Raw genomic sequence first — 20,516 nt, 5'->3', positions numbered from 1 at the left:
GTCCCTTGGTGGAAAGGTATACTGTGCTTAAAATCAATATCATGTAGTTATTTTATACATTAGTTTTCTCTCCCCACTTAGAAAATCACCTTCTGGAGAACAAGGATCATCGAATATGGAGCAACAGAAAATGCTTGAAGTCTGGCAGATCTTCCTGGCTCTAAATCTTAATCCCTGTCCCCCAACTCAGCAGTATTATGACTCTGGGAAACTTATTTAACTTGAGTCATTATGTTTCCTCATAAATGGGAATACCATTATCAACCCTGTAGGATAGTTCTGAGGATTAGCTGAGATAATAAAACCGCCCTTTATAAAATTAATAAAGGGCCACAAGGTGGGAACTGGGGTAGGAGTCTGAACTCTGTAAAGTACAGGCATAGTTAAAATACATATATAACCATCTATTGTCCCTTTGCTTTCCTATAATTGCTACTCTGGAGTCACATAGCTGATGGTCATAAAGATTCTTAACTTTCTTAATTACTCCCATAGATAACATCACCCTTGTGAAACCTAAGGCTAGTTTTTGAGCTATCTCCTAGGCCCTGCATTCCAGTGGATTGGCTGACCCACACAGACCAGTGGCCCATACCAAGGAATTGACTCAACTGGTCTTGTGACCCCAACCAGGAATTAACTCAGCACAAGAAGACAATTTCTACACCCCTATGGTTCCACCTGAACCCAGCCAACCAGCAGACTCAATTGCCTAGCCCTTTGCCCACCAAATTATCTTTAAAAACCCTTTCTCCCCAAATTCTCAAGACGACAGATTTAAGAACTTCCTCCTGTCTCCTTGCATGGCACCTGCAATATTAAACTTTCTGTGCTGTAACCCCTGCTGTCTCCGTGTATTAGCTTCCTCTTGAGAAGTGGGCAATGAACCCAGTAAGGCTATAACAAAATGGGGGCTCGTCCAGGATCACCCTTGTGGGCACTTGCCCGAGGTTCAGCAGCCTCTCACAGATTGGGTGGACTTAGATATGTCCACCTAGTGGCCACTCAGTTCTCTTGGACTGAGAGCCATCTCTGACACCATCCCTACCAGTGGGATGTTGTTGACCCATGGTGCATGGACCTGTTTACAGTGGAGAAACAGTTTCTGGAACTGGACGACATCGTCCTTGGTGAGTATTCGAAGTGCACCCAGCACCCCCTTTCCTTCTCCCGATTTTTGGCCTCTCTGGAGGCATTATGGCTCCTTTGTGGGTCTTGGTTGCCTTTCCCTGTATTATATGCAGAGTCTGGTCTCAGGAATACTTCTCCCCAACTGGATGAGAAAGAAGAAGTCTGCCTGGAAAAATACCCTTGAATTTTTGGTTTGACTTGTTTTGGAAGGCCTTTTGTTTGACTTGCTTGTTCAATTTGATATATATATTGATGTGACTCACTTTCCTCCCAGAAGTAGTGTTTTCCCTTGTTGCTCTGTCTTTCTGTGTTGTTCCATGATAAAGAGGGTTACCAGATAAAATTTCCTCTCATCTTGCGTTATGTCTCTTAGAGCTTGCCTTGTGACCATGTGAGAGCACTCCATCTTGGTCTCTACCATCGCAGGATGCAATTGTTGGGTTGCATTCAGTGACCAGCATAAAAGGGATAGGGATCTGAGATTTTTTGTTCTGAACCTGGCAAGCTCTGGAGAGTATCTATGATAAAAGGTACCATTCATAAGGGCCTTTGACTTCTCAGTCTTCGTTGCTATCTTAGCCTATTTCTGGGAGAACGAGGGGATCTTTGGAATTACATTTGGAGAGGCTTTTAGATTAAGTCATTTTAAAATAAGTATATCATTAAAAATTAATGACCCAAAATGGATTCTTTAAACTAAAAAGACTCCTAAATTTTTAAAAAAAATAGATTTTAGATCTCTCTTATTCTAAACAATTGCCTTATTTGTATTTACAAAAAGATCAAACTAAAAGGAGAACGTGTAACGGTTTCGTGGCTAGCCTTAAAAATTCTCTTGATGAAACTGAAGAGTAAATATCTGATCTAAAACAAAAATAAAAATCCTCTGAATGCTGCCCCCGTAGAATGTCAATTTACCTTGTAGCCCAATGGTTAAGTGCTGTGCTTTTACCTCAGCAGCCTAGGTTTGAATCCCAGGAAGGGAAAAATCATGTTCTGGTTTGGTATTTGTGTAACTTTTGACATTTATTGATTCTTTTCCCTTCCACACACAGCTTTTTGATTTCCTGTATGCTGTGGAGGCATATGGGGCTTTTAGACATTTATATATGTTAATAAATAAATAGCTGAGACGCTGAGACAATAGAAAATATGGCCAGACAGAAATGTGGGTCACACCTGGTTTATGACTAGTGAGACTTTCCTTTCTTTGAGCTGTTTTTGTGATATTTTTGGATCTCATAAAAACTGTTTTCCACCCCTTTGGAGACACCTCTTGCTTCCCTGACTAAATTTTAACCTTGGTTAAGGCTTATCAGCTTCACTTAAAAGGGTATGTAAGTTAAAAAGTTCAAAAGCAAATATGTCAGCTGTTTGTCCCAGCTAAAGTCAGTTCCATTTACCTTCACTCCTCCCTACTCCTTCCTCTTTGCTGATCACTGAGTTTTGGCCAATCAAAGGCAGCCAGCTGTTCAAACTATATAAGGCAAACACTGAACTGTACTGTCCATGAACCTTCTTCAACTTCACAACAGTCTCTCTGAATCTGTTCTGGTTCAGGGGCTGTCCAATTTGCCAATTGTCCTTTGCTCAATTAAACTCTGTTAAATTTAATTTGCTAGAAGTGAGTTCCAAAATAGAGCTCCCAGAGACCCCCAGGAGCACCAAGTGAACAAGCCAGGTACCTACCAGACCCACTGTGTCGACTGCTCTCTAAAAGCAAGTGGGGATTGTGGGCAAGTTCTCTCTTGGATTCCAAAGCTCCACAGATTTGTGTTTTGCGCTCTCTGAGTTTGTTTGAGCAAATTTTTGATCCTAACAGATTTGAAAGACATGACAGAAACTGGCCTGGGTCTGGGATCACACTGGATCTGATAATTAATCGGCTTGGATCCAGTCAGAGGCCTCAAATGTCTTGCGACCCCCATCTAGGAACAGATTCAGTACAAGAAGATAATTTCTACACCCCTATGGTTCTACCATGAACCCAGACAATCAGTAGACTCAACTGCCTAGCCTATACCTGCCAAACTATCTTTAAAAACCCTTTTTCCCAAATTCTCAGAAAGATGGATTTAGGAACTTCCTCCCATCTCCCCACCTGGCACCTGTGATATTAAGTTCTTTCTCTGCCATAACCCTTGCTGTCTCAGTGTATTGGCTTCCTTTTGAGCAGTGGGCAATGAATCTGGCAAGGCTATAACAATAATGTTCAGAGACTGATTGAAACACATCTTCTTTCTTTGTTTTAATTTTTAATTATTATGGTTATATAACAGTTATAACACATCTTTCTTCCTTTTCCCACTTATAAAATTGCCATATCCTCAACACCAATAGCTAACATTGCCTTGCAAATATGAATGGTACTTGCTAAAACCCTACTGATAATCTGATTGGAATCTGATAAAGGTATCTATAGGCCTGAAAAATATGCCTCATTACATTAAGCAATACAGATAAAGTGTGTGGGATACTTTGTAGAAAAATATTTCTTGAATAAATTAATTTAAGCAGAAAACCATTATTTCTGCTTTCCAGGCTAAGACTACTTCCACATTTTCAAGAATCTGTGAGTCTTCCAGAACGGAACTAAAAGAGTCAAAGCATCCCCCTATTCATAGAATATTGATTTTATCTTGTCCCTATTACAATCAAAGTAACTGACATAATTCACAATTTACCTTGTGTCCCTATTACAATCAAGGCAACAGAATAATTCTCATTCTTATTATTTCTGCTCATGCTCATGTCCAGACAGATCATCAAACAAGTTTACTGGAATAAATTCAACCACTGCTATAAATTCTGAAGTCAACAGTTTGACCATTAACAATTTTCCTTCACCATGTCAAGGTATAAGAAAGAACATTACATAAGGCTCATAGTGTATAATTAGTTATTTGTGAATTTTCCAAACTGCTGACACTAAATATTTCAGTTTTTTTCACTCATACATCCATAGTACAATTGAAATGTTACCTAGAAATATGGAAATATATAATAAAGGGTTTTAAAGGCATTGGGGGTTGTGATACTGTGATTTATAATAAATATAAATTTCGTCTTTGTCGCATTTGCTGGTACACATCTCCTTAAAACCCTTGGAGTCTCCAAAATAACAACTGTCTTTTTATATGCTAATAAGATGATTGGAGCTCCTGGATAGCCTCAGGATAGGGGCTGGTTGCCAGGGGAACCAACTAAGTGATTAGAGAGTTGGGAACTTTTAGTCCCACCCACTCAACCTCTGAGGAGAGGTAAGGAGCTGAAGATTGAGTTGATCACCAAAGGCTAACAATTTAAACAATCATGCCTACAGTAATGAAGCCTCCTCCATAAAAATCAAAAAGGGCAGGGTTTGGAGAGCTTCCCGGTTGCTGAACACAAGGATGTGGCTAGATAGTGGCCCACCCTGAGAGGGCATGGAAGCTTCATGCCCCTTCCCACATACCTCGCCCTATGCATCAATTCTATCTGGCTGTTCATCTATATCATTTATAATAGACTGGTAAACCTAAGTGTTTCCCTGAGTTCTGTGAGCTAGCAAATAAGTGAACCAGAGGAAGGGGTTGTGGGAACCTCCAATTTATAGCCAGTCAGTCAAAAACACACGCAACAACCTGGGGCTTCTGACTGGTGTCTGAAGTTGGGGGCAGTCGTGTGGGACTGAACCTTTAACCTTGTGGGTTCATTCTGTACTAACTCCAGTTAGTGTCAAAATTGAGTTAAATTGTAGGATACCCAGTCAGTGTCTGCTAGAGAATTGCTTGGTGTGTGGGGAGAAAAACTCCACAAGTTTTGATGACCGGAAGTGTTTGTGTTGAGTGCTGGTAGTAAGAGAAAAATAGTTGCCTTTTTCCTATCATACAGGGGTCTACTATAGATAAAATATCTTGTAAAAAAATAAATAAATGGTATAAAATTAATATCTATAGGTCACAAACCTTACCTGCAGTCACAATTCACTGATTTGTTACAGTTTTTACTTAGATCTGTACCTATTTATACTCAGTAATATTTACAATTGGGCCAGGCATCCTAAGAGTTTTATATAACTACTATACAACATACTCAACAACTCTAGGTATAATGACTTTCCTAAGAATAAATTAAGCTTTAACGAGGTTGATTTGCCCAAGGCCATATAATTAATAGATATGAAGTATAGGAGCCACAATTCAAACCTCTTATAATATGATACGGACAATCCATTTTAAATAGTTCTGAAAAAATAATATTTGAATTTATAATTTTAATCATAAAGAGCTACTCATTTTATAAAAGGTATATTTAGGTCATATTAAGTACTCACCATAGGATTACTTTAAGTTTTAAGAACCTCCATTTCCTTTCAAATATGATTAAATGAACCAAATTTCTACTGACTTACATAAAACTCTTTAGGGGTATCTATATAGAAATTAGAATATACTACAACTTTATTGAAATAACATGAAATAGCTGTAGACATTTAAATTAAGAGAAAGTAACCACCTCAGACTCACCTAGTTAATTATATGGCATAATAAGAACTGATAAGACTATGAATGTGAATTTGATTTACACTTCAAAACACATTTATATTAATAAATAACTTTAATACTACTTACATTCTCACAAGATGAGGGTCTCAAAAGACTTTGATTTGCCACCTAAATAACTCTAATATCACTTGCATTCTCACAAGACTTGAGAAAGTCTCAAAAGACTTTGATTTGCTACGTAAGTGCAAATTATATATTTAAAATCAAATTAATAATATTTGGTCAAGTTTTATTTTTTGTTTTTCAAGAAAAATAACAAAGCACCTAAGCTGTTTGGCACAGTTTTATAGTATATAACTGACTGCTCAATATAATTTTTATTTTCTTATTTCAGATACAAATGGGCACTGGGTTTTTTTTTCCCCCCCAGGATATTACGAGGGTACAAACATTTTGGTGACATTTTATGACTTTGCCTCACCCAAGCAAGCATTAGAGGCATGCCCTTCCCCTCTACAATGCTTACCACGTCCACTAGTTGTGAGTTTACCCCCCTCACTCAAACCCCCTAATCCCTGGAGAATATTACTACTGTGTGAGCACCATAGTGTTGATCAGTTAGTGCCAATTTGATGGTGAGTACATGTGGAGCCTATTCTTCCATTCTTGTGATACCTCACTTCAGAGGATTGGCTCAAGCTCTATCCAGGAAAATATAAGAGGTAGATCACCGTCATTTCTTATAATTGAGTAATATTTCATTGTATACATATACCAAATTTTAATAATCCACTCATGAACTAAGAGGCACTTGGGTTGTTTCTACATCCTTGCAATAGTGAATTGTGCTGGCATAAACATTCAGGTGCAGATGTCTTTATTATAGAATGTCTTTTGCTCTTTGGGGTAGATGCCTAATAGTGCTATTGCTGGATCGAATGGTATTGGGTATTGGTTTTTTATAATACATTTTAACAAAGAGTTAAATCTTTCAGTGAGTTCAGAGGAATATGCAATGCTTGAAGCAAATAGCTAAATACTATTTGTTATACTCAGAAAAGCCAATTTATATCACAAACAGGCACTCTGTTCCCTTCTGACTCATCCATAGATAATATAAAAGATAAATTTTAAAACATTAGGATTAAAATACTCAAAACACTTTTTCCCTTCGGTAATGTCTGTCATGCTTCCCCAGACTACTCCCCAATAACAAAAATTATACTTAAAAGACAAAGAACCAAAAGTTATACTTACAAATAATTCTTACATTATCTTTGTGACAACTATTAGGTTATCTTTGTAACTAAGTTTATTTCCAGTTTGCATATAAGCAAAGTAGAGTGAAATTTAGAACACTATCCCATCTGAAGAAGCACCAGGTTCTCAGCCTTAGAGCCTCGCTCCTAATTTTATGAGATGACCAATGTGCCTTTGCTTGCTTCCAAAAGACTTAAGATTTACTTACTCATGAGTCTTGTTGTATGGATAATTAGTAACACAAATTATCTAGTAATGAATGAGAAAAAAAAAAAAGCTTTTTTGAGGACTATTCACTGGCTCAAATAAGAATGATGTAATCAAGAACAGTAACCATATCTATATGTTAAGGAAATAATTAGGATTATTTGTAAAACAATGAAGAAACAGAAGACTAGGTAATTATATTGTTGGGATTTGAAACAATTAGCTTAAAATAACTAACACCTGACCGAGAAACAAAGTCGCAGCCCTCACTTTTAAGAGTTCAAAAGCTATCACTACACAGAAGGCCCACATATGTATAAAATGAAGTTTCTCTTATTCACACATAAACCAGTGATGAAATAGAACTCTCTCAGATATTGAAATCACAAATATATATATAATTTTTCTAAGACTCTACCCCTTACATTCCCCCATCCCTGAGAGGTGTTTTTTGTTTGTTTGTTTGTTTTTTGTTTTTTAAAGAGATGGTTCAAGTGAACCTCTCACGTTGGCCTTCCAAAGCGATGGGATTACAGGCATGAGCCATGTCATCCAGCCCCACTGAGAGTTTGATTCCTAGGAAATATACTTCAAGAAATGCACACAGCACAACCAATGTGAATATTTCTAACTAAAATATGTTCACTGACTGCCTCAACTCTACATATGTGAATATATAATGATTAAATCTTGATTTCTTCATCATTACTTTATGCTCATTTTTAACTCCTCATCTTTCTCTAGGTTTATTAAATAAATAAATTCAATCTTTTCAGTCACATCTCAAAGGATCTATTTCCAAAAACCTTAATCATATTTATATGGCTTTATTTTTTTACCCTCTCCAAGTTGAGCATAACTAACTTCATCTGTTGTGTCTGACTTTGAGTAGAGCAGATCAAGAAAAGAAAGTCATTGTTCTGACTCCCGCCCCTTAGATTACCCAGTCCATATCATCAGCCCACTATTTGAAGCAATAGCTCAAATCTTATCTTCTTCAAATCAGAGGACACCTGAATTAGAATGTATAAATTTATTTTTTAATATTTTTATTAATTAAACAATATAACAGAGAATGAGTTTCAATTTCATCTTTTAAATGTGATCTAACTTCCCTGAGACTCAGTTTTCACACATGCAAGAATAGTAATACTATCTATTTCATGGAGATATAAAAACAAAAAGTAACACTTACTAAAAAAAACTATCATAGGTCACAAATTCTTAAGCAGTGTTTGTATCTTTGTGTAACCAGCACCTAGGCTGTGCCTTTATAATAGACATTCAGTAACAATTTGTCCAACAAAATCAGCCCCTGTGATATAGGCACTCAATGAATGTTACTTTTCATCCTTCACTTTAGGATTGATTTTTCCAAACAGTATAAAAATACTTAACTTCATAAACATTTAGATTTTCATCTACATTCCGTATCAGTCTCTACATTTGGTAAATAATAGACACTAATAAATTCACATAAATACTATGCCATTCTAAATTTTTGCCTTGCCCTGAACCAAGTGCTGAATATTATTTTAATTGGTATTCCATCACATCCTTAAGTTATATGAATCTTAATATGTATTAATTGGATCTCCTATCTCACACCATATACACCCTCCCCCCTCCCAAAATCAATTTCAGGGAGATAACAGAAAAGTAAAACAATAAACACACCCTTGAGAGAATGGAAAAAAACAAGTCACATAGTGACAAAAGTTAGTTATAACATATATGACCAACAAGAGGCTTAGATCCAGACCACATAAAGAAATCATACATATAATCAAGAGTCTTGAACAGGCATGTCACAAAATAGCATAGCCAATGTTCAATCTCATTAGTGATGACTGAAAGAAAATGCAGATTAAAATCACAACATACCATTAAATAAGCACTAGAATGGCTAAACTAGAAAAGATAGAAAATCACAAGTGTCAGTAACAATGTGGAATAACAAGAACTCTTGCACACTGCTGGTAGAAGAACAAGAAGTAAAAACCACTCTGGAAAACAATTTCGCATTATCCCCTAAAGTGAACATACATATTCACTATAACCCAGTAACTCTATTCTTAGGTAAATAACCACCAAAAATGTGTATATATAGCACCAAGAAACATGCACAAAAATGCTTATTGTAGCATTATTCATAATACCAAAAACTCAAAAGAATCCAAATGTCAATGAACGTTAGAATGGATAAATATATTCCTCCAACAGAACATTATCCCGCAATGAAAATGAAAGAACTATAGCTATATACAAAAATATGGATGAATCTCACAAATATAACATTGACAGGCAAAACAATAATCAGGTTATACATATATACATGTTTAGATGTTAGAGCTGTTTATAAGAGCAAGAAGGTGACTACTTTTGAGAAAAGAAATGGAGTTTTGACCAGGTATGAGGGGGCATGAAGAGGGCTTTCAGAGTGCTAACAATAATTTTTTAACCTGAATGATAGTTACACAGATGTTTATGTTGTGATAATTCACTGGGCTATATGGTTGGTTCTGTGCATTTTTGTGTATGTACATTACATCTCACAAAAGATTATGAGAGAGGAAGAGAAGAAAAAATAATAAGGGCACAACACTATTTGGAAAGATATCAGTGTACAGCCATGTGCCACATAACAAAAGTTTCAGTCAATGACAATGGTCCCATAAGATTATAATATCATATTTTTACTCTACCTTTTCTATGTTTAAATATAAAAACACCATTGTGTTACGACTGCCTACAGCACTTAGTATAGTAACATGATCTATAGGTTTGTAGCCTAGGAGCAATAGGCGATCCCATATAGCCTACATGTGTAGTAGGCTATACCATCTAGGTATGTGTAGGTACACTCTACGATGTTTGCACGATGAAATTGTCAAACAATGCATTTCTCAGAACATATCCTGGTCGTTGATTGATGTATGACTGTATCAAGTTAAATGCAATGGTCAAAAGAAATACTCATGGCAAATAAGTACATATTAAGTACACTAACTTAATTAATCATCAGGGAAATGCAAATTAAAACCATAATGAGATATCACTACTCATCTGTTCAGAATGACTTAAAAATTTTTAAAAGCTCACAATACTGAATGCTGGCAAGGATGTAGAGCAACTGGAACACTCATACAATGCTGGTGGGAATGCAAAATCGTATAGCTACTTTGGAAAACAGTGTGGTAGTTTCTTACAAAGCTAAACACATTCTTACCATATAACTCAGCAATCCCAATCTTAGTATTCAGCCGATGAAATTTATGTACAAATACACACAACTGTATACAAATATATATAGCAGCTTCATTCAGAATCATAAAAAACAACCTAAAAACAACCCAAATGTCCTTCAATCAATGAATAGACAAAGAAACTGGTATATTTATGTAATAGTATATTACACAGCAAAATGGAACAAACTACTGGCACATGCAACAACATGGATAAATCTCAAATGTATTTTGTTAAGCTAACAAAGCTAGACCTAAAAGGCTACACATACACAATATATGGTTCTATTTATATGACATTCTGGAAAAGCCAAAACAATAGAAATAAAGAGCAAATCACCAGTTGCCAGTGGTTGGAGGTACAGGATTGACTATGAAAAAGCAGCACGATGGAATTTTGAGGAGTGATGGAATTGCTCTGTATTATGATTGTCATGGTGGACATACAACTCTATGCATTTGTTAAAACCCTACATATCACAACGAATGATCTTTACTACCTGTGAATTAACAACCAAAGATTTATAGGAGTATCTAAATATGAAATTTATCATAAAAACCTCTCAGATTCAAGAATATTAAAAATATATATTACCTAATTATATAATATAAAGAAATTATAAAATAATTCACTTAGATACCTAACTATAAAAAATAATTCACATTACTGGTAAAATTAGTTATTAATTACTACTATTTACAACATGGCTATTAGGCACTTGGCTTAACATTTTATGAGTATATTTCAATCCTCTGAATAATCATATGAAGTTAAAATTTCTCAACTTCACAAATGAGAAAACAAACTAAAAAAGTAAAGTAATATCTTACCCATGTATACACATCTAGTAAGGGTAATGGTGGGATTTAATCCCATTGTGTTTGAGTTTTTCCATGATCATTTTTTTCCCCTATACTATACTGCCTCTTAATTCAAAAGCACTGGTAATTCCTTAAGGAGTAGTGTTTTTCTTTACATTATTTGAGGATGTGTTAATACTTCTTACATTTATTAGTTTGAAATGGATCGTGAATATTTTACATTTTTTAAGTACCCACATAGCCATGATCATATGTGAGTTAAAATATGCAGCCTCAAAAGATGTTTGCAATTTAATAGCTGGCACACATATGACAAACAAGGCAGGCAATTTTAAAATTCAAAAAAAGTAGTTAGATGTACGGTTGGGGAGAGAAATGAAGAGATAAATGAAAAAAGAAAAAGAAAAACTTTCATTATATTTACAGATCATATCTTGGCATTTTTATATTTTAAGGGCCTTTTTCCTCACAATTTCATACAAACAGTAACTTCTTAGTTCCAAAGGTAATATGCAGAAGACAGAAAATTAAAGTAATAGAAGTCTTAAATGTCGTTCAGAAGAACATAAAGGCAATATAAAGATAGAAATAATTTTTTTCTCCGTGAATCGATTTGCCTTGCTACAGATATTAAACATTATTAAAAACAAATAAACTCATAGTAAGATACATCTTCAGGCAAAAAAGGAAATCTGTATAGCACATTCCACTTCTTGAATACCCACCCCAAAGTACTCAGATAAAAAGTGAGCACTACTGCTAACAAGCTCTCATAGGAATTCAGGGACAACTAAAGGTACCGTGCACTCAGTAGTGAGTTCTCAGTTCTACAGTTTGATCCCTTTGTCCATCTTCAAGGTTGTTGACCTTAGAGCCAGGGTGCAAGACCCATCTGCTCATTCAAATCTTTCCTTAAAAGGCAAAGTAGAGGGAGATTTATTAAATTTGCTCCAAGATAAGCTGAGATGAAAACCTCTTTTATTAAAAGGTATGCTGCTGAAGCAACTTCACCACTGTGGATGTATTTCCTAATCTCCTCAAGGAAGTAAATTTGCAAAGGCAGAATGTTTTGCTCACGTCATGTGCTTGTTAATAAATTTGTCAATGATTGTTCCTCAAAAATTTTTAAAGTAGGCTTTCAAATAATTCCATTTTTAAATAAAAGAACATTCCAAAACAGAGAAGACCACCAACAACTACTCTGTCAAGGTGAAAGAAGGATGTAGATCTGATGTTGCCTCTATTTAGGCCACAAGAAAAGCACTAGGCTACCTAAGAGGTCTACCCAAAAGATTATATGAATTTCAACATTTACCACAGGCAAGAGTGAAGAGATAAGAACACAGAAAAGGAGGAATACATGAACTGTAATTCTTATTGGTAATGGGATGTGAAAATGTGATGGAAATTTACACATATCTATAAAAACAATGACTTTTTTTATTTTTTATTTTGGTTGTACACTACATCAAATCCTTCTTGACCCAAATGAGAGACTCTCAAGAGCAAAGTAGAATGCTGTGAAGAAAAATAAAGTGAACAATAATTTATTCAAAAACTTTTCACCATATACCCACTAACTACACAGTATGGTAGTTAGGTCCCATAAGAACACATAAAATTCTCTGTCCTCAAGAAAGCTCATCTAAACTGAAACAAACATGGAAAATAATCAACTGCAATACAAAGCAGGAGCTACAATATATAACAAAGGTATACACAAACTCCTAGCAAGGGCATCAGAATATACAATTAAATTCCACACAATAGAAGGCCTCATGGAAATCATATTTAGCCAGTGCAATAAATTATAATTAGAGTTTTCATAAGTACAGTATACTCCATTCTAAGCAGAATAAGTGCCATAAATAAAGGCACAGAAGCTTGAAAGTACTTCAGGATCTTCAGACAATTCAATGTGAGCCTAACATGTAAGATTCATTCACTCATCCAAAAATATTTAATAAAAATCTACCATGTGTCGTCATTAAATAGGTGCTGGAGACAAACCTCCTACTAGGTTCAGAGTTTATAGTCTAGTGGTAAACATTAAGCAATGTACCCATAAAACATTGTCTGATAGTGATGTATGTTAAAAGGGGTTGAAAAGCATAATATTATATAATAGGGGTAGGGATGGGAGTGGGAGAAAGATACTTTAGATAGGATGGTCAAAAGGTAAGTGTGAATTGAGCATACTGAGCAAGAGAGAGAAGGGAAAGCATTCTCTCAACAGTGTCTTTTGTCTCTTTATTGGACACAGTGTTTCTTACCTTCGGCCTTTTGTTATAGCTCTTTTCTCTGCTTGGATTTTTGCATGGCTAACTCCTTTTCACTGTTCACTTCTTCATACAAATGTCACTTTCTCAAAGATGAGAAAGTGGATGGTTAGTATTCTGGATTTTATTCTAAGTGTACTGGGAAGACATTGGAAGATATTAAGCAAGTAAGTAATGGTCTGATTTTTTTTTAATGTTATTTATTCCATCATCTACTCATCTGGAGAATGAACCAAAAGGCTTATAGATTACAGGGTACACAGATGAACAGAGAGACCAGATGGAAGATTACTGCAGTAGCCCAGGAGAGAAATTATAGCAACTAGCCTAGGATGATAGAGATGAAGAGAAGTGGGTGAATTCAAGAGAAATTTTGGAGGTAAAGCCAACTTAATACCAAATTATCTAGATTTTAAAATTCTATAGTCAGCAACTGAAAAAAAACTGTTGTAAAAGACTTAAGATGAGTTATTGTGTCTTCTACTTCTACAGTAAGCCAGATTTTTTTAAAATATTAATATTCTATATGCCATAAAAGGTAGAGAACTGGAAAACAGGAGCAACTGCTACACATTTGCTAAAAGGGAAACAATATTATATCACAAGCAACAATAAATGTACAGTAATTATGACTTTATCCACTGAGGCCAGAGGAAAGAAACAGTCTTTTGTCTTTTAAAATTAGACTATTGTCTTTTATTAGAAATATACTTCGATAATGTTTTGAGATACTCATTCTTACAATCCCACTATGCTGAATTTATAATAGGGAATACATTTCTGAGGTGTATAGCTACATCTGAACATTAGATTTAGATTTTCTTTCCTGAAAATCACTGACTTGACTGGTCATTTAGTTAACTTTTGCCACTTCAGTACTGCATGTCATTAACACTGGCTTTGAAATACTCACAGGCACACAATGATAAAAGTCAACCAAAAATTCTGCAAATTCCATCATTTTGAGCTTTAAAATGCCAGAGGAAAAAAAGGGAAAATTCAATTCTTAATTCTACAAGTTCTTACATAGTTTATTAGATAATCTGACTAATAATGACAAAAGCAAAGTATAGCTTGGTTATAAGTAGCTTCCTGCTGTCTCTAGAATTTACCTCAAAGAAGATACTTTTCAAGAGAGTAACAAAGGCTGAGCACAGTGGCTCACACCTGTAATCCTAGCACTTTGGGAGGTATAGGTGGGAGGATCACTTGAGGCCAGGAGTTTGAGACCAGCCTGCACAACACAGGGAGACCAACTTAAGAAATAAAAAAATTTTTCATTCACCACAATGTCAAAGTTGCTGATACTTGCATTATAATTCTTTAAGGAATTCATTTAGTGATTACTTTATAATCACTCTGGTATAACTCTAATCAACTATCTGTTCATTTATTCATCCATTCATTCATCCATCCAATTATCTACCTTCCAGCCAAGATTTATGGAAAGCCTGTTAGGTGGCAACCCTAGGCACCCTTATAGATTCTTTATAGACTGCTAAAGAGAGACAGAAAGGTGAACTGATAATTATAATGCAATAATTGTAAGCTTTAGTATAAAGGAATGCTCAAAGGTTAATAATATCAGGACAATGGTATCATGGGAAAGAAAGATACAGAGAATATACCTCAACATAAAAGATTAAATAAGAAATGCTCTTCTCTAAACTTGACAATACCTAATATTAAATTAGACACCATAATCATTTCACAATAAACCATGAACCTGAAAGTTTTGATTAGTTTAGTTTTATATTTTAAAAGGAAAAAATAAATAAAAAATAGAAAACCTAAAAATTTTGGACAGCATTTATTTAGAATTATTGTATTACAAAATATTCAAACTGCTTCCTTCCATTGGGAATTAGCAGCAGCTGCAAAATGCTCAATAATTTTGACTTCTTATTTATTAAACACTGTCTGTCAGGTAATATCTAAGGCATACATACTTTAATCCTCAGTGCAATCCTATGAGCTGAGAAATAACCCTATTTTATAGATGAAAATAATGAAAATAGGCAACTTGTTCAAGGCTAGAAGACAAATTTTTCCTCTAACTTTACAATTGGTTATGTTAGAGGCAAATTTTGAATGTGGGTCTTCTGACTCCAATTCCAATGCTGTTTTCATTATACATAGTTATAGAATATAAAGATTTATGGAATAAATTAGTATAGTTATCTGTGTTATCAATGCATATTATTATTAATAACAACTAGCCTTATTTCTTAAGAGTTTACTAAGTGCCAAGCATTATGCTGGATACTTTTTTTTTTTTTTTTTTTTTTTGAGACAGAGTCTCACTTTGTTGCCCAGGCTAGAGTGAGTGCCATGGCGTCAGCCTAGCTCACAGCAACCTCAAACTCCTGGGCTCAAGCAATCCTCATGCCTCAGCCTCCCGAGTAGCTGGGACTACAGGCATGCGCCACTATGCCCGGCTAATTTTTCTATATATATATTTTTAGTTGTCCATATAATTTCTTTCTATTTTTAGTAGAGACGGGGTCTCGCTCTTGCTCAGGCTGGTCTCAAACTCCTGACCTTGAGCGATCCACCCGCCTCCGCCTCCCAGAGTGCTAGGATTACAGGCGTGAGCCACCCCGCCCGGCCTATGCTGGATACTTTATTCACATATTTCATTTAATATCCTCAGCAAGTTTATGAGATAGATATTATCATCACCATTTTACAGATAAGAAAAAAAGGCTTATTAGAGAGGCTAAGTAATTTGTTTATGTTAAGCAGTTGGCTAAATGGATTAGTTGAGAGTTGAATAGAGTCTGCTGGGCTCCAAATTCCAAATCCTTACCAGGACTTTATAATGCTGTCACACTTACATTTTTTTAACGATTTAAATGTTTTTATTGATATATAAAAGTTTTACATACTTTTGGGATACATGTGATATTTTGATACTTTCAGATAATAAGCAATGATCAAATCAGAGTAATTGGAATATCTATCACCTCAAATATTTATCTTTTCTAACCACACTTTTTATACTACTCTAGTGAGACTATTTTAAAATATAATTACTAATTTGGAAGTTATATATTTTAGAGTGGCTATATCTTAACATGCCAAAGTATATATTTCCTAAACAAAAGAAACAACTTTATAGAAGTATCCAAACAGATCATTGGCTTATAAAATCTTTCCTTTGAAAGCTAAAATAAACAATGAAATATAACAATAAAATATAAAGTAAACAATTTTTAAAACGCAAATTAGACTTAAAACAGTACAGAAGCTAAAAATGGCTTTCAATTATTTTTGTAAAATATATATCAGATAAAAAAAACTGTTTGGAGGGAAATATAAGTTGATATATTTGCTTTCCCATTTCATATCTGCAAATAACTACTTTCCTAACAATATTTACCTATTTTCTTCTAAGAAATATTTTCCTACACTATAGGCTTAAAAACTCATGCAGAATAAGAAAAACATACAAACCTAATATCACACACAAGACTGTGTTGTACTTTGCAAATTATTTATTACTTTTCTCTTTCCTCATACTGCACATTTCCGTATTTCCTGACACCTAGCCGAGATCAGACACTGTTCTTAAATATCTGAACATTTCAGTTCACTGTAGAAATCATATAAAATTATAAAACATAATCCACACAAAAATATTTTTCAAACAAGCAATTAAAAATAAGGCTTACCATTTTGATGCCTGTGGAAAACGTCACTGGTTTTATAGGTTTGGGTTTCTCAATTTGCATTTCTAATTGGGTAGATCTATCTTTATGCTGAGCCAAAAGCAGAGCAACGGGGAGATCAGAACTCTCCTGAAAGAAAATCTCAAGTTCAATATGAGACTTAAAAAGGGAACAGTAAAGAGCAACAACATTTTTATTTTAAGTTATGTCTTTTCAATAAGCATTTGATGTCAAACGAAATATTCACTTTATAAAGAACACTTTACAAAAAAATATTAACATTCCACAGTAAGAAAAGCCTGTTGTAGACTCATATATTAAAATAACCTGCAAACAAGTATTTTTATAAAATCCACATTAAAAGATCTTATTTCATCTAGCAAACCAACAATATTTATTAAAACAAAAAAAGCCAATCACAAAAGAGTAATACAAAATATTATAACTTAGATCAGATGTTTATCTAAGACACATTCTTTTTAGCAATGAATTCAGACCAGTTTGAAATTGTTTCCCATTAGATTTTACCTGAGACCATTTGGAAATGATCCTTGTTCTGTTTTGTACAACGCAACTATTGTAAGTACAACCAAAAGTATATTTATTTTCTCTCTTACTAACTTTTAAAAATTAAGTCCAAATTTTTTTAAATTAAGTAATAAAATGATATACATTTTTAATATCTTATATTGATACTAAATCAAGGCTATTTACACAAATCTGTACACACACACATTTTAATAACACAAGCAAATAACTAATTCTTATATGTAGACTGTTATTTATCCTGTTTAAGGAGAAATCCTCTTACATGTTTAAAGTGCTGCAGAGCTAAGGTCTAAACTAAATGGTATCCGGACCTTTTCCTTTCTGAGTTGTCAGTTAAGTAAGAAACCAGGAACATAAGCAGAGGGAGGTCAGGAGAGAAGGAGATTGATCTCTCTCTCTCTCTCTCTCTCACACACACAGTAGCACTTTCTATATCTGTAAACAAAGATGAAGGCACAAACACATTTCTATCTCCAATACCAAGGCTATCTGCAAAACATTGTTCAAAGAGGCTATAGATCTTTAAAATAGTGACTACTCAGAATTCAATCCTAAAGAAACTCTGTTGTTAAAATTTTACAGTAGGAAAGCAAACATATAAGCAGTTTCTAATTTTCCTTCCAAATCTAACAACTTAATAATTTTTTTGGGCAAAAATGTGGTTTATTAACATACTTAAAGGAATTGTTTAAGGTTATAGTGTAGAAGTAATTCAATAAAATACAATGTAATTCAACAGAATTGTCCTAGAATAAAGTTGCACATCAAGACTTAGAAGAACTTTGCAAGAGCAATGTTACACAGATTAAAACCTGAGGCAGACGTGGTGGCTGAAACCTATAATCCAAGCACTTTGGGAGGCACTGGTGGGAGGATAGCTTGAGCCTAGGAACTCAAGACCAGCCTTAGCAACATAAGAAACCCCATCTCTACAAAAAATAAAAAATTAGCTAGGCATGGTGGCACGCACCTGTAGACCCAGCTACTCAGGAGGCTAAGGAGGAGGAGGATGGCTTAAGCCCAGAAGTTCGAGGCTACAGTGAACTATGATGGCTCTACTGTCCTCCAGCCTGGGCGACACAGCAAGATCTTGTCTCAAATTAAAAAAAAAAAAAAAAAAGTTTTTTTTAAAAGTAAAAACACAAATATTATTAATAAAATGAAACTTTATTACAGAGACCTGGCTTTAAAAATAATGAAGGAGAATTAGTGAAATACAGTATAGGTATTCTATACTATTCATAGAATACCTTTCATATTCTACAACAAAACACCAGTAATGCATTAGTAACTATATTGCTACAAATCCCTATAGCTGTTCTAGATTTATATTAAGAATTTTATAATAAAATGTAAAATGAGAAAACATTTTAAATGGTCTGTGGCCAAAAGTACTTTTAAAGGCCAGTCTATCTTTTCATATGTAGAAACTAACAGAAGAAAAATAAATTTCCTTGGCTAAAAAGTTTAAGCAATGCTTCCCAATTTATACTATAAATGAATTCAAATGTTCTTCCATAACTTACATTTATTCTAAAAGTAAAAGTTCTTATATAAAAGCAAGACAATGTGTTCACTTCCAAACAGCTGCTAGTCAAGACTTTAGCTTGTTTTAATCCTGGCTGGACATTCACATAAAAGAATCTGAATGTTAAAATGTCTTGATAAACAGCTGAAATTTAATAAAAATAAACATTCTAGGACTCTAAAAGCTAATTTGAATGCTAAGGTATAGAATTTATTTCAAATGTACTTTATTCTATTTTAGCATTCAAAATTTTGAAGCCTAGAAAATTTTGTATTATACTAGAATTAACCTGGCATTCTAACAACAAAAAATAATCTATAGAGTAAAATAAACTATGTGAAACGTACATGTCCTGGGGAATTCCTAACATGCAGGTTTAGCCTTTCAAGTTATAATATTTCATTCTTAGCATTACATTTTACCTTGAAAGGTTCCCTAACCTATATTAATTGCCTGAAGGCACATTGTTTAATATTTAAAGAAATTTTAATAAGAACTGCCTGTAATACTCATTAAAAGCTTTATAATGACCATTTTTAAAAGATTACTTTAACTGACTTTAAGCAAGCCATCTGGCAAACAATATTTCTAATAAAAATCACCTACTGCGTTTGACAACAATATTAGCCCATACAAAATTTAAGACATAAACTGAAGAGAATTTTCAAACAGGAATATAAAAAGATTTAATAAGTCAGGACCTGTTTAAAAATCTTTTACCAAACTGTTTTTAAAAATTGAATTTACAGTTAGGATTAAATAAATGGACTTTTTAGCCAACATTATGGCAAATGCTAAGCCATAAACATTAAGACCATAACATTAAAATTCTGTCATATACAGTATAATGTAATGCCAATGCTTTTTTAAAAAGTTAAAAAGTGACTTTTGGCACAAGGACCAAACCCCAAAACAAAAGGAAAAAAATTCTAATAAGTAGTACTTGTGTAAATTAGGTCCAGAGAATAATTCTAAGATTTAAGCTTCTAGACATACATACAAATGCTAACTTGTTTTAATAAAATCTTACATAGAAAAAGAAATATAATGTATTCTTTTTACTTAGTAAGAGTTTAAGAAGATAAAAAGAAATTTAATGAAATTCACTAGTCATAAAAACTAAAAGTATGCTAACATAACAAAAATTTTAATAAAGATTGAAAAATTAATGTAACTAAAAATCTTTAAAAATAAATCTTAAAATGGAAACCAGAAATGCAAACTGCAGTGGTATTCTAAACGAATCTGTTGTAATTAATTGTACTAACGAATACAGTAAATTACTAAGAATTATTTAACCACCATGTTATATGATCTAAACAGTGAAGAAAGTATGT

The 20,516-nt window shown here is 33.9% G+C and overlaps 1 protein-coding gene across 2 annotated transcripts in view; it reads right to left on the bottom strand.

The window, feature by feature from the left end:
- The window catches only part of MNAT1 (MNAT1 component of CDK activating kinase), a 193,803-nt gene that overhangs the window by 106,322 nt on the left and 66,965 nt on the right, over window positions 1-20,516 (bottom strand). The window contains exon 6 of one of the 2 annotated variants that reach the window (XM_069465030.1): window positions 17,106-17,231. The exons of the other annotated variant lie outside the window; for it this stretch is intronic. Within the exon in view, the coding sequence (XP_069321131.1) occupies window positions 17,106-17,231 (126 nt within the window). The remainder of the gene's footprint in view (window positions 1-17,105; window positions 17,232-20,516) is intronic. 2 annotated transcript variants of the gene reach the window in all.

The sequence above is a fragment of the Eulemur rufifrons genome, chromosome 2 (genome assembly GCF_041146395.1).
Source record: "Eulemur rufifrons isolate Redbay chromosome 2, OSU_ERuf_1, whole genome shotgun sequence".
NCBI classification, from domain to species: Eukaryota; Metazoa; Chordata; class Mammalia; order Primates; family Lemuridae; genus Eulemur; species Eulemur rufifrons.
Note: the sequence above shows the minus strand (reverse complement) of the source record. Positions and strands in the feature narration are given on the sequence as shown.